General features: G+C 41.2%; 1 protein-coding gene across 1 annotated transcript in view; it reads right to left on the bottom strand.

Moving 5' to 3' along the window:
• The window catches only part of LOC146393167 (neural-cadherin-like), a 325,691-nt gene that overhangs the window by 87,061 nt on the left and 223,170 nt on the right, over positions 1-15,460 (bottom strand). Inside the window, exon 28 of the mRNA XM_084927227.1 lies at positions 1,127-1,254. Within this exon, the coding sequence (XP_084783353.1) occupies positions 1,127-1,254 (128 nt within the window). The remainder of the gene's footprint in view (positions 1-1,126; positions 1,255-15,460) is intronic.

Consider the following 15,460-nt stretch of genomic DNA (forward strand, 5'->3'; position numbering starts at 1 on the left):
ACTGCAGACAGTTTTATAATACTTAATCACGACGTCTTCCCCATTTAGATTCCTGGAAAATAACAATATTAAAAAGGTTTGCGTGGAGCCGAATGGGCGATGCTTAAAGTCTAGGACATATACTAAATATATAACCTCATCTCTGAGATCATACATACAAATCAGCAGCTTTATCAAATATACCAGAAAGAACATTCAGTTCAAAAGTTTGACATGGTGTAAATCTTTTGGCCCAAAGACTGTAAATAAAAAAGAGACATGGCCTATAAAACAGTGAACTCCCATGTTAGAGCTTCAGTGTCAATATTTTTGGTCTCTCCCTCTTGATGAGATATGGGGACACTCTTTTGTTATGTATTTTATTTTAAATGGGGGCATAATTTACCCAATGAGCACTAATGCTCTATAAAATAAAACTTTAAACTAGCAAATGAGACCAAGGACAAATACAAGGACATTTTGAAGGAATATTAGTGGACTATTCTGGGCTGTTATCTGATGTTTGGGGTAATTTCAAAAGTGTGCATCACATATTTTAACCAGAAGAGCGACTTCAGCTCCGAGCTTTACAATTTTCTGAGTAGCATCACAGCTGAGCAGACTAGCAGGGTGTTCCTGTAAAACTGCTAACTATCTTGTGCAATATATTTCTGGCAAGTTTTTAAAAAATGATCGCACTACTGTAGTTTTATCCAAGATTGGGTTGATTCATCACTTAGCACGTGGGCCAAAGACCCAGAATCACTCTGGTGCTAATGTTACCTAAATAAATGAACTGTAGGCTTGTTACTCACAATCTGCACAACTAAAGGAGCAGCTTACTTACTGCATCATATCCCCTAATGCAAAGACAGTGACATTTATACATGATTGCAGAAGGTGAATGCAATGTATGGTAAAGGTAAGAACAAATAATATTCAAGAAAGAAAAATCCATATTTACAAATTCATGTGTTTTGAATACATGAAAATATTAGATGTGCCTTTAAAAGTAAAAAAAACAAAACAAAAACAATCTCATTAAAACCAGATTTAAAAAAAAAAATTTTTTCAGTGCGATGTGAATTTATTTGAACTTATTTGCTAAATAGATGATGGCTGCTGTTAAATGGAGAGAGCGACCCACCTTGCTGTTGCTGCGGACATCCAGCCGATGCCACCGCCTGTCTGCCACGTTCACGTTGCCTGGCAACTGTAGCACCACTGTGCCCGAGCCATGGTTGATTTTCAAGGTGGGGGTCCCGTCTATTAGCTCTAGATAGAGAAAGAAAACGAGAGGGATGATAGGTGAGGGGTGAGTTGAGAAATTAGTTTTCAGAGCTGCAATATGAGCACTTTTTAGCTCTGTTGACAACCAATCTGGTGCTGGTACTGAAGTCTCGAAAACAGCAGCAAAACCACTGTAACAGAATAATGTATGCCAAAGAATTAAGTAGTGTATGAAAAGTTATAAATTAAAGAATGCACCCCAACATAATGTACCAAATTGCCAATATTGTCTCTATATATTTGCTCTAATGAGGATTATTGCACAGAGGCTGCTGTGATCTAGTTTTTTCTTCATGGCAGTCAACAAACATCAGACAAAAGTTATTACATTCTATTTTCTGACTTACTCAAATGAGAAATTAAAAGTTAATGAAGTGGTTAAGACTGCCTGTGTGCTTTGCACCATGTGTAAGGAAATAAGAGGCCAACCGGCATTGGCAATCCATCATCACGCATGCCAAACTTCAAAAGTTCATGCTGACACATAACAGTGAACACTAAACATCTGCTTATACTGTGGGACTGAAGGGACTTCTTAGTTCACACAACAGCAGCTCGTACTTAGTCTGCATCAGAACTCTCACCCACAACTTTCTAAATGTCAATTTATTGACTCAGTGGAAAAAGGTCTCCGATATATCCACTCATTGAAGTATTTTTAGGCCTCTAATGGTTCCAACAGTGTTCAAAGAGTCTCCGGGGTCTGTTTTCATTAAGGCAAACGGATAAATCTGGGTCATTTCATCGTCGTTCCTATCACTTCTAATGTTCAAATGGCAACTTCTGGGTGAAGCAGTATCCAAAACTACATTTCCTGAAATGAGCACTAGAGGTTCATTTAAACTAAATTACATATATAACCAATCCAGCTGTAAAGTTTGAATTCACAGAGGTGTGGCTGTGTTGACTGGCAGGTAACTCCTGATACAGATAGCTATAGCTGGTGTCTTCAGCTAGACATCCCCCCACCACCTAATATGAATCACTAAACTGTGTACACGTTATATGGAACACTATGAAGCTAATTGTGCTAACACAGCCAAGCTCGCTACACTTGGCTGATATGGTCACTTCTGGCTCTAAGAAATCCAGGATGTTGCTGATCATAACACATTTAAACCAGAGGGTGATGCCACCATAGCTCCCTCCTTCTTTTATATACTGTCTCTGACATTGCTCATGAAAAGTAGGTCAAGTTCGTGCATGACTCTTATGAAGCTGATCATCACATTAAGAACTTTTTTACTGTCCCATTAGTCCACAGTCTGCACTTCCACTTTCCAGCGGTGAGAAAAAAAAACGTATGAAGAGTACGATCCAATTAGAAATTAGTAAAAAGAGTTACAAATGTGACTGCAGTGACTTCACAAAATATGTCGTAATTATGTTTTGAAATTATGGCTCATGTCAATACGGCAGCATGTCTCTGTTGGCTATATTCAATTAAAAATAATAATAGGCCGTCACAGTTCATGTCCAACAACTTATTATTCCCAGTTTTACCCACTGCCCCCCCCCTTAAGCTACAATCCCACACACCCACTGCCAGAATTAGGTATTTAATTTAAACTAAAGCATTTGTTCTTAGGGTTCATTTAGAATACTCCCATTTGGCTTTTCTCTGTTAACTCCGAGTCTGGCGAAGTGAAGTACTTTCAGTATATGTTAGAATTATAATTAAGACAGAACTCTGGCATCGAATTCACAACTTCTGCACTCTGACATTTGTCTTCACGCTGCAGTCAGTTGAAGTTTGAAGTCAAAAGAGGCTGACAAAAATCAAATTCCCTTCTTAGCGCTCTTCAATCCGCCGTGTGTGTCTGACTTCAGCTCTGCTTTCGTCATCCCTCTTGCTGCATTTCTTGCGATGTCAGTCTGCCTATCAGCACTCTTTCATCTCCTGTCTGTGTCTTTTACCTCCTGACTTGCTTCACTCTTTCATTAACTTCTTCACGGTAACTGACATTTTACATTGTGCCACTTTCAAATAAGTCACCATTGCTTTCTACTGACAGCTTTCACTTTTTACAGTGTTTTTGTGCAGCACTGTTTTTATTTTATTATTTTTTTTATCAGCCTCACTTATGACATGTATTCAGATGTGATTATTTTAATGTTTGTGTGCAAAAACATTATCACTGAAAAGATGCCAGAGAGTTCAATGCAACCCATGCAGATTCTTCTTCTTCTTTTTAGCACAAGTACCTATGTTTGTCAGAAAATGACATATATAATATTTATTAAGTGTAAATACATTTTACAAATGTTACAATACATTTTATATCTACATCTGGAGCCTGTGTCTGATTTTTTGTAACAAACCTAAGTTTCCCCTTAAATAAGTAAAGTTGTTAGCAATGATGATGAACAATGATAGACGATGGCTTTCTCGAGTAGCCACGTGTCTGACACTATGAATGTAGAGTGGCGGTTGATGACCATCCTTGCATTAATATAGTGAGACTCATTAACTGTAATGTTAAAAATAAACTCTGGGAGTAACCAGATAGCTAATTGGTTACAGTGTATCTCACATGGGCACAAAAGCCAACAGCATTGGGAATTGAACTATTAGTTCTTGGTTAAATTCCCGGTATAGCAACTTTTAACATTTGCTTTTCACCTGCACCAACTTGCCACATTGTTACGGTGTAATGAAGAAAAAATAGACAAAATAATTCAGAAGGATGTTTCCTCAGTTATCACTGCAAAGAGATTAAGAGCTAATGTTATTAGTTGTGTAATTTATTGAGAAATGTGAGACATTACATTTGACATTAGCATGTATTTTAGCTGTTAGGTCTGGGTACTCTTTACTGAAAACATGGTCCAAAATATGCTAAAAAAAAATCAAATGCAAACGGTTTTACCAATTTTACTGAGGAGCTTCAATAGGTTTGTTTTTTCAGTTTGTTGTCAGCTCCCTTCTAAAAGTGTCTTTTTCTTTCTACAATCTTTTCCTAAACCTAAAGAGTGCAAGAGGTGACCTGATATCTCACTTTATATGGGTTCTGCACAGCATGTCCCTCACCAGCGGAGAATGACTCCAGTTTGCGGTCAACATCTAAAGAATTGTACAGCTCATAAAAAGAAGTCCTGATCTACAGTTGCATCCCTGCTGAACACCATCATTACCAGACAGAGCTGCTTAAATAACAGTTTTTAAAAAGGAATTAATGAAGATGCATTTGGCTTATTGTATAGACTGCTTAATGAAAAAGATTGGAAAGCTGGCATTCAAAATAAAATACTGTATACAACATTTGTCTTCCACATAATAGATGCAAATAAAGTAACCTATTTATTTTTGTAGTTTAGCTGTATTAACATTTCAGTCTATAGTACCTCTCTCCGTTAGGTAACAGTGGGTAAAACCAGCTGCTGAAAGTGAAACCTAAAGAAACACATATATACCAAGAGAGAGTCAAACTCTCCTTTTCAGCTTCCTGTAGGTCAGCCACACTGGCTTTTCCACATGTTTAAAGTGGAACGCTTGCACAGGCCATTCTGAACGACCAATATCATTATTTATTTGGAGGACTTGTTGAAATTCGGTCCTAGTGAGCACATGATAAGCTGGTCTTTTATAATTGCTTTGCCAAGCCTGAGATGTGGCTTTGTGATGAGAGCCCCATTCTTCATTACGCTACCTCTCATATAGGAAAAAAGAAAAACAAAGCCCTGGCACTTTCATTTTTCAAACCGCAGTCAGCTCGAGCAAGTTTGTTGCTGGCCTCTCTTTTCCTCTCAACTCCCATTCAATTTCCTGGACATTGAGCTGCAGGATGAGTAGATGCAACACTTCAGGAATGATCCAATTAATTTTAATACATTGGCCAAGGCCAGACAATTCACCAAAAAGAACAGAGTAAATTCAATATATCAGTTCAAGTCAGAGCTTTCCTCCTTTGTTTAACTTGTACATTGTTCTCTTTAGGCTCAGCTCATTCCCCGACATTTAAGCTGCCTCATTCATTCCCTTCTCATTTACTGTCCTGCTTGGGACCCTTCAACTTTTTTTCTTCTTTATCTCGCATATCTAAGTCTTTCAATTGCAATTCTTCAGACTGCCCCATCCCCGCCCTCAGGGGAATTTCTTCTTATCTTGAATCTATCTTTATGCCAATGCTCACCCCAAACCCTCCATACGCCAACACTGCAGCATCCAGATAAGTCCAAGCTGGTAATACAGTGACAGCCAGAAAAGGGCACCTGCATAAACCTAACAGAAAAACAGTTTGTGAATGTATTAAAAAACAAAAAACACACACAGGTGGAGGCAGGTGCAGAAAAGTGCACACATAAACAGGCACCCAAAACAAGCTCAACTGCAGATTGACCAGCTGATTGTCCGCCGCTGCCAAGAAGCCTACCTGTCAGGACTGACGTGACATTCCCCAGGAGAATAAAACAAACTTCAGAGGTGTCAAGAAAGTAACGCAGGGAAGACGCAACACAAGGAAAGAAAGAATAAGAAGCATGGATGGGAGAGAAGCGGGAGGGGAAAGGAGGAGGAAAAACGCAAGGAGAGGACATGAGGAAAAAGTAATGGTGGGAGGGGGGAAGTGACAGCAGAGACAAAGCTGGGAGAAAGTAGCAGATAAGAGAAGGTGACAACAGATGGGCAGAAAATGCAAACAAAACAACAGCGAGAAGAAAGTAATGAGCAGAGAAAACAGACAAAAAAAATGCTTTAATCTTTTAAAATCATCACAGAAGTCAAGATTTTTATTTGATTGAATTATTCTCTGTTGTTTTTGTTAATGAGCAACTAACATCAATTAAAGCGTGTGTGAATACCTTTTGTTTATTTCTACCACAGAACGTCAGGATTATTCACCACTGATGTTTCCCAAAATCTGCAACAAACCTGGGCCACTGTCCTCACTTCCTGGACCGCTTTCACAATAAAAGCACCTTCACCTTGCATTCTTTTTGCTGCTAAAAAGGACATACTAGTTTGATCCCATATACTCAAAATGTCAGAAGTGAGTAATAGTTTTGTTTTCTCACAGACTTTCAAACAATTACATTTCTTTTTTGCAACCAGAGGAGTCACCCCATGGATGCCATTAAAGAGAATCGAAATTTTAGTGCACTTTTCCACTGACTTCAATTTTGAGACCTGGAGGCTACAACTGTCTTTTATATACAGTCTGCCGTTCCTCTTGCCGACTGGATGTGAGAAAAGCTGGAGCCTGAACAGGAAAAGCAATTAGGAAATCTAGTGCAGCACCTGCTGTCACAGGCGTACAAGCTTCAGCACAGGTGGATGCTTCACTCCCTGGTTAACCTCTGCGATCTTTGATCTCTGACAACATTCTCGAATCTTGGCTTTTTGAACCGAAGCTCGTTTAACCTCCTAGGACCTGGCATCCACTATGTGGACACCACATTTTGGGTTATTTAGACCAAATATTCAATTTTGCTCTACAAGGGCCTGATATCCACTTACGAGGACATTATACTGCTACTGTTCTATCAAAATTTTAAACAAATATCCTCATATGTGGCTCTCATTTTTCTCAGAAACAAAAATTAGGTAAAAAAAAAAAATCTGGTAATTCAGGTCCCAATCAGCCCAAATATCAAAGAGAAATTAAAAATGCATGCGGTGAATGAGTTCGGGTCTTAGGAGGTTAAAGCATTTTTATTGGTTTATTTATAAACTACATTGTAGGAACTGGTGATATTGTTGCGAGCTGATGGAAGAGTATGATATCATCTATGAGGTCACAAATGTCCCGGCTGCTACACCAAAAAAATTACTTGAATGATGCGAGACACCACACTGTGTGATTACTTTCGTCTCCAGGAATATACCTACCGAGGTGAAGAAGATACTCCATCCCTCAGCTGTCTTCTGCTTATTAAGTAGAGAGTCACTATATAAGCTAGTTATTACTATTTTATCTGTCACTGATAAAATAACATAGTAATAAAAATCTTTATTGTTCCCAACATAACTGTAACATAAGAACTACTGTTGAACTTCTCCTTTGGTGCTCTGGCAAACAGAAGCCCACTGAGTGAAAGAGTAACACAGAGACAAATAAACAGAGCCGGTTAGGAAAAGACGAAAAGGATTGAGAGGTTAGCAGGAAGTGCAGCGGGCTGGCAGGCCAGATGGGAACATCTTCATAGGGACCAGCGTTCTTTTTAAATGCTCTGGGTGTACCAGGGGTTAAGACAAGACTTTGCTCTTAAAGGGCTCATCCACATAACCGCGCTTCGTTTCTGCTACTCATACGTAATTCATTACCTCCTACTCTGAGAGCGACAAGAGGCAAAGAGAGTGAGAGAAAGAAAGACTAAGAGGGTGAGAAAGAGTATGCTTTGTGTGCAAGTCGGGTTTGAACTCCCACAGAGGTGGAGGGGGGGGCTCTTAAATATGAAAAATGTCCTCCTCGTCTGACGGCCCGAGGATACACAGGAGTCACAGCGAGAGCATATGGACTGCATAAACAGCATTACAAATCACACCGCTACACACATAACCCCCCTCCTAAAAGCACACACACAAACACACAAACGCAGTCGCATGTACACAAGTTCCCACAGAAGTCAGTCTGTGTACAAATCAGCAGGCGAAACAGCAAGAATATAGCACAGAACGTCTTGTATAAACGATCTGTCAGCTAGCTAGCCAGCCCCACAGCCGACGCATATTGGATCTCCACATCCAGCAGCAGTTCCCATTTGAAAGCCACAGTAGAGCTAGGCTGGGGGGTGCTGCTACATAGCTGTGGAAATTGAAGGTAATGCCAAAGCGAATCTGTGTATTCATGTGTGCTGCTGTTCGCTCAATCCATTTTCTTTTGTATTTATGGCTTTAATTCATCACTCAGACCTCCTTTGGGATAGCAGCACAATATCAACAAATACACATCTATATTAAGTCGAGACAATATGCTCCTCTTGGTTCAAGAGAAAAGTTGAAATAAACAAACTCTCGGCAAGCCTTATCTGACTCCCTGCCGGCCAACTTTGCTCATTCCGCAAGGGCATTGTAATTGCACACATTTAATTTGTGTTGTTAATTTGTCTATCGATTGGACAAGCGCAGCCCCCTGGCTGGAATACTTTGTGTGTCTGTGAGTGGGAGAGCAGTCTTGTGTGTTTGTCTGAGCACCTCAGAGCAGGTCTGACGCTTGCAGTCATGTTTGTCATTTACTGTTGATCTCACTGGGCACAAATCATTACCGCAACAAACAATCTCCTAATAACAGCCGAGGTCAAACTGCGGCACTGCTGATCACGCCGGATCCTGATGCTAAGAGAGCCGCTATATGTGCAGCGCTAATAAAACTGTCAAGCTGCCAGACTCAAAGGTACATTACATTAAATTTTATGGACTTTCAAGCAACATATAGAAACGCAACGTGGGTCGTTAAACGGATGGTTTGACATTTCGGAAAATACTCTTTTTGTGTTTTGAGCCACATGATTGATACCACTCGTGTCACCTGTAATGTCGAGACTGTAATTGTAGTTTTCTTGGGGTTTTGCGTGGGACAATATCTTGGCAGGTGCAGTGATTTCCTGGTTCCTCTCACTTGCCTGTCAATCTAGCGGCGACTCCAAAACTCACTCGGTGAACCCATCGAGAAATAGTTCAGTCTCTCTCTGGAGAGCCAGAGTAGCTTCCAGTCCTTATACAAGAAAGCAAATAAGCACATTTCAAAATATGATTTCCTGGAAAGGCTTTTTCTTTATTTGTTGAGCTGTTGCTGCCATGCATCACTGTGATTGGCACAACTCTTTCAGCACTACGAGCTTTGAGCTGCTGCACATACGGGAACCAAAATAGCAGGTGTGCTTAGAGATGCTCACACAGTCGTGCCGAGAACCTACTGCTTTGCACTTGTTGTGCTTGATTAAAATAGGGCACATAATCTGCCTTTGACGCAACTACTGTAGCCGTGTGTAACAGAGGTGCATTGAGGTAAATAAGTATATTAGAGATTGGATAACCGCGGGGTCACGCTGTGAAGCGGTGACAAGCGGTACAGACAATGTCAAAGTAAATGTCAGTCAGACAGGTGGAGGGGCAGCGAGGACACTGCCACACTTGTCAAATCTGTAATGTCAAATGGAAATAATAGGAAGCCAGCCTATAAATACACACACAGAAAACGAGTCATATCAATTTTCGCTCACCCAAATCTTTTTTTTTCTTTCACAGCTGGGACATAGATTTGTGTTTTGTTTTTTCAGCTTCCCAGTCAGGCTTTCATGGAGAAAGCGGCATGTTATCGCATCACAGTGAGAAGGTCCTGGGTTTGAATCCAGTCTGAGGCATTTATTGTAGAGTTTGCATTACAACCCTGCATATGTGTGAGCTCTCTCCGGGTACCCGAGCTTCCTCCACAGTCCAAAAAACATACATGGGGTTCAGTTAGCTGGAGATAGGTGTGAATGTGAGGGTTGCCTGTCTCTATGTGACAGGGTGCACCTGCCTCTCGCTCTACGAAAGCTGGGATAGGCTCCAGCACCCCATGAACCAGAAGTGTATGGATAGATAGATAGATACAAAGTGACAACCATTTATGTGTTTGATATACTGATGCAAGTCTTCTGTGTCTGCCCTGTGCTGTTATTTGCTAATGGTATAGTTTTAATGCTTAGAAATTAAATTCAGCTCAGCAGTTCAACTCAACAGCGTGCAAATAAAGTTTACCGTAGGGACCGGCTTTATGTTTGCATCTCGTTATGTTGTTTTTACAGCACACTCTAACATGCACTGCAATCTAAATAACTGATTAACTAGCATCCCCGAAGCAGGTCCTAAAATAACCAGAAATTGTTTTCACGCAAAAGCAGCGCCGCACAGCTGGTGTTTGTTCGTGGCACGAGAAGCACCTCTTGACTAATTATTTGAAAAGGTTATTCTTGAATACAGTATCTGTAAAGCATTGTTCAGCAAAACTAAATATTGTTCTCTGACTGCTGCTCTTTTGTGCTGGAAATCTGGATGAGCTCCACGCATGAAAACGTGCAACCGGAGCTTAGCGTAGAACAAACTGACCCTGAGCTGCTAACCAACATGGTCGTCCTAAGCTTAAAATGCCTTTATGTACATTTAAAGCTCACATGCCAGCAAAGGTAAATGGATTTAATGGAACATCCAATGTTCTGGTCTTAGCTAGAACAGAAGAGGTCAGCTTAGGTATGGGTATTATTCAGCCCTGCACACGTACACACACTAACTCCACCAATTCTGTGTTATAACCATGTAATCTCTTCTCACTGAGTGGCCAAAGATTGGATGTAGTACACGGCGATGTTCCCAGTGTGCATTTATGTGTGTGAGTGCCTTACACCTTCTCTGGCCTACACAGCAGGGCTGGCTTGCTACAGCTGCCCTCCGGCGGGATAAAGGGCGGATGAGTGGGTGGCTTTGGAACAGCAAACCAGCATCTCAATAAAAAGCTGAAGTGGAAGTTTGTGTGTGTGTCTCTGTGAAGCACTGGCAAATTTGATCAACCGCGATGGACAGCAGCCCTAACAAGGCTTAATAACAAGCCTGTTTCACACATACAAAAGCAATACATTCAAAATGAAAATCCTGGCTTTATATTAGCGCAATACAAAGTCATGAGTAGAAAAACGAGGCTATGCAGCACTCTCCTTTGAATCCACCTGACATTTCATATTGTCCTCTCTTTGATCCTTCAAATGCACATTTCCCCTCTTTCTTCCAATTCTTTTCTTATTATTGTAATTCTCTTTTCAAACTACATTTTCAGTCCTGCATTAGTTGGCGTGAATCCCTCCAACCTTACGATGTAATTTTCTGAGCAGCTCTTGAACTCATAATGGATTCATGTCAGAATGAGACCTTCAGCATTCAGTTCACAGCGCATCCGATTTGGGAGTGAATCATCCCATTTTGTCTGATTCCTCTCGTAATTAAGCATCAATCCAGTTTAGCGCTTTGAGCATCAGCGGGAGAAGCGGATGCTCGAAGGTCTGTTCTTTCAATTATATTTGAACAAAACAAGTTTTTTTTTGTTTTGAGAAATCAGGTTCATAGTGCAGTCAGCGAGTTTGTGTCACCTTAAAATGTTTAAAGTAAAAAATGGTGCTTTTTTTTTTGTCCCTTTCTTCTCATCAGCTTTGCACTCTATGTTAATGTGCCCATTGCTGCTCATTGTTTATTATATTTCAATGCAAGCTTTATTATGCACTTCCTTTACTTTTGGACGTTAGATTTCCTATTTTGAGTGCAGTTAATTTACACAAGGACAGTGAAGTCATTGAAATAATAATTTTCATGGTATATAGACATGTATTTTTGGACATTATTCTCACTTCCTTCATTTCTGTCTGATATGTAGGTGACGCTGAAGAAAAAACATCTGTACACAGTTTGTGTATGAAAGGCTGGCTATTACTATATATGGTGATCCTTTTTATTAAAAATTGTGCATTGCCAATTCAATGATCCTTATATCAGATTTTATTGAGGTTTTCCCCCCGACTGCAGCTGGTAAATGTGTTCTTTGTGTTTTCGGTGTGGGTGGATTATTAAGTATTATCGATAATAGTTCAGGAAGTGGTCGTTTTATGAATGTTTATTTTGCAAAAGCTAAAAGGATAAATTGTGTTTATCTGGAAAATCATCCACTACTATCTGAAAATGGCTGTAAACTCCCAAACTTGTCTGAAAGACAAAATGTTAAATGTTAATTGAAGGCCCCTTTTTAGAATAAATGTGCTGATATAAACATCAAGGACTGTTTCAAACAGGTTTTCAAAGTGATAAGGGGGTTCCACTGGTGAGTCACAGAGCCAGTGCTGCAAGAACATGGAGCTGAATGGGAGTTTTACATGGAAAACACAGAACAGCTTGTTGTTGCTCTTCTTTTGAGGAATTCGTTTCATTAAAATTAAACCTGGATGTTAGTGTATTGTAAGTGATTGATAAAAAAATTGGGGTCAGAGTGGGAGAAAACAAAAGGTTGGAAAGGATGTGTATAGAAATACAGTGGCTTATATTAGCCATCACTGGGCATCACATTTGGAATGTAAACAGCCCACTGAATGCCAATCATCAGTTGCTATCAATCAATGTATAGTGTCAGTATTCACTCTCCTTACCTTAACAGGAGGTTTCTAGCAGTTGTGTAAAAGAGTGAATGTCAGATCTGCAGTAAAGTGTCAGACAAGTTTGGTAGAAAACTGTCAAAGGTTTTGAGAACCTTTGCTTTAAACTAGAAAAACATCACTCATTACTTGGTTCAGCTGCGTAGAGCAACCACAACTGAAATAAGCAAGCTACGAGTCGACGAACAAGGCCACCTCCTTCAGAAATACAGCCCAGACTTGAAAAGCTTTAATGACTTTCACTCGGTTTGGGAAATTTGATGAATGACAGTACAAATCTGTTTGGATATGTGCATCAACAGTGGTTTAACTTAGTGGTGGTTGAAGGATCCTGTATTGTGGTTGCAAACCTGTTTTGTAGCCCTCAAAATATTATCTTGACTTCTACAATGTTACATTTCCCTTACATGGTGCATGAATCTAAATGGAAAGTTTGCAGATGGAGAAGTCTGTTCTCAGAGCAAATAATGAAGCTGCCAAGGAGAATTTGCTGCAAGCTCTCTACATAATATGAGGCGACAGGTACAGGTACATACTACGTGAACTGTGGTTGGGTGGTATGTTAAAAATTTGAAAATGACCAAGGCCAGTCCAACAACTAGCTTCGACAATATATTCCTCGGTTCCACTACCTCCTGGCTGTCTAGCTCTCGAATACCTCAGGGTGTTTTTTCACACCCGCAGAGTTAAGTGCATTTAAATCGAACTCTGGTTTGTTTTTCCACTTGAAGTGGTTCATTTGTACAGGTGTGAACACAATAACTGCAGTCGGGTACGGACAAAAACGACCACACCCTTTGGATGAACTCCAGCGCGGTGCGTTTATGGTGTGAATGTGATCCAACTCTGGTCCACAGAAAAACAACCTGGTGTACATTACAGGTGTGAGCTAAAAAAATGTCCCTTAGCCATATATGCTTTGTATTCTCAATGCGGTAAGGTCCTATAGATGTGCAAAGGTCTGTACAAGCTAGTATAAATTCTCTGTGTTCTCCAATAGTGCACAACACAGCACGTTCTTCCTGTATTTACTTTTGTTGCTTCTGCCCCAGACACATGGGGCCAGTGAGCAGACGCAACATTCTCACATGGTTTATGATGCAATATTGTCCACTTGGAAAATAAACCAAAGCGTGGCAAAAAGCTACGAGTTAAGCTACTCCTCAACTGAATCGGACCAGAGTAAATGTACTACATGTGTGAAAACACCCTCAGAAATCCACCAGACACAAGACCTCTGCTACTCTACACTCGCCAGGTATACATGGTTTAAATGTCCGTCAGGGTCTGAGTACAACTTTCACTAACTAACCCCCCACCCAAAAAAACAACAACAGTATCAGCAACTTCTTTCAAACAAAAACCAAAAGAAATGATGCCCAAACTCATGAAGGTGAGACCCGCATTCTATTGAACTTGGATTTATACTTTTAATGGTAACACTGACATTATTATTAGTATCAATTCAAAATCCAGCGTGGAGATTACAGGCAAAATGATCACATATCTAGCTCGCATCAGAATCAGAATCAGAATGGTGTTTATTGGCCAAGTATATGTGCAGACACATACGGTAGATGGAGGCTCTCAAGCACAGCAATGTAAATCACACGCACACATAAACACACACACACACACGTGTCTATATATACATTACACATACATACACAAAGCTGTGTAAACCAACTATAAATAACCAATCTAAACTTATATACATAAAATACAGAAATGAGGTGGAATGAATACTACAGAATGTACATAAGGTGCAGCTGCAGTCTGGCAGTGGGAGCAGTGTGACAGGTCAACTGTTTAGAAGGGAGATGGCGAGGGGAAAGAAACTGTTCCTGTGTCGGGTGGTCCTGGTCTGCAGGCTTCTGTACCGTCTGTCAGAGGGCAGCAGATCAAAAAGTCTGTGTCCAGGGTGTGAGGGGTCTGCGATGATTTTCCCTGCCCGTTTCCTGGTTCTTGAGAGGTACAGATCCTGGATGGAGGGCAGGGGGGCGCCGATGATCCTTTCTGCTGCAGTCTGCTCCTGTCCTGTTTAGTGGCTGCACCATACCAGACTGTGATGGAGGAGCACAGGACAGACTCAATGACTGCAGTGTAGAACTGGATCAGCAGCTCCTGTGGGAGACTGTACTTCCCCAGTTGTCTCAGGAAGTACATCCTCTGCTGGGTCTTTTTGAGGATGGAGTTGATGTTGGTCTCCCACTTCAGGTCCTGGGAGATGGTGGTACCCAGGAACTTGAAGATCTTCACAGTCGACACAGGGCTGTCTGATATGATGAGGGGGGGCAGAGTTGAGGGATGTCTCCTGAAGTCCACCGTCATCTCTACAATTTTAAGAGTGTTCAGCTCCAGATTGTGCTGACTGCACTAGAGTACCAGCCGCTCAACTTTCTGCCGGTATGCAGAAATCATCACCATCCTGAATGAGGCCAATGACGGTGGTGTCATCTGCAAACTTTAGGAGTTTAACAGCCGAGTTCTTGGAGGTGCAGTCATTAGTGTAGAGGGAGAACAGTAGTGGTAAGAGGACACATCCTTGAGGGGCACCAATACTGAGGGACCGAGTTTCAGAGGTGATCTCCCCCAGCCTCACTTGTTGCTTTCTATCTGTCAGGAAGCTGGTGATCCACTGACAGGTAGCTGGTGACACGCTGAGCTGGGAGAGTTTGGAGGAGAGAAGTTCAGGCACGATGGTGTTAAAAGCCGAACTAAAGTCCACAAACAGGACCCTGGCATAAGTTCCCGGGCGGTCGAGGTGTTGCAGGATGTAATGCAGCCTGATGTTTACTGCATCATCCACCGACCTGTTTGCCCAGTAGGCAAACTGCAGAGGGTCCAGCTGGTGGCCTGTAATGTCCTTCAGATGGGCTAACACCAGTCGTTCGAAGGATTTCATGACCACAGACGTCAAGGCGACAGGTCTGTAGTCATTCAGTCCTGTGATGGTGGGTTTCTTGGGAATAGGGATGATGGTGGAGCGTTTGAAGCAGGAGGGAACTTCACACAGCTCCAGGGATCTGTTGAAGATGCGAGTAAAGATGGGAGCCAGCTGTTCAGCACAGGTTTTGAGGCA

The sequence above is a fragment of the Perissodus microlepis genome, chromosome 1, assembly GCF_051167445.1.
Source record: "Perissodus microlepis isolate ML-2025 ecotype Zambia chromosome 1, ASM5116744v1, whole genome shotgun sequence".
In the NCBI taxonomy this organism is placed as follows: domain Eukaryota; kingdom Metazoa; phylum Chordata; class Actinopteri; order Cichliformes; family Cichlidae; genus Perissodus; species Perissodus microlepis.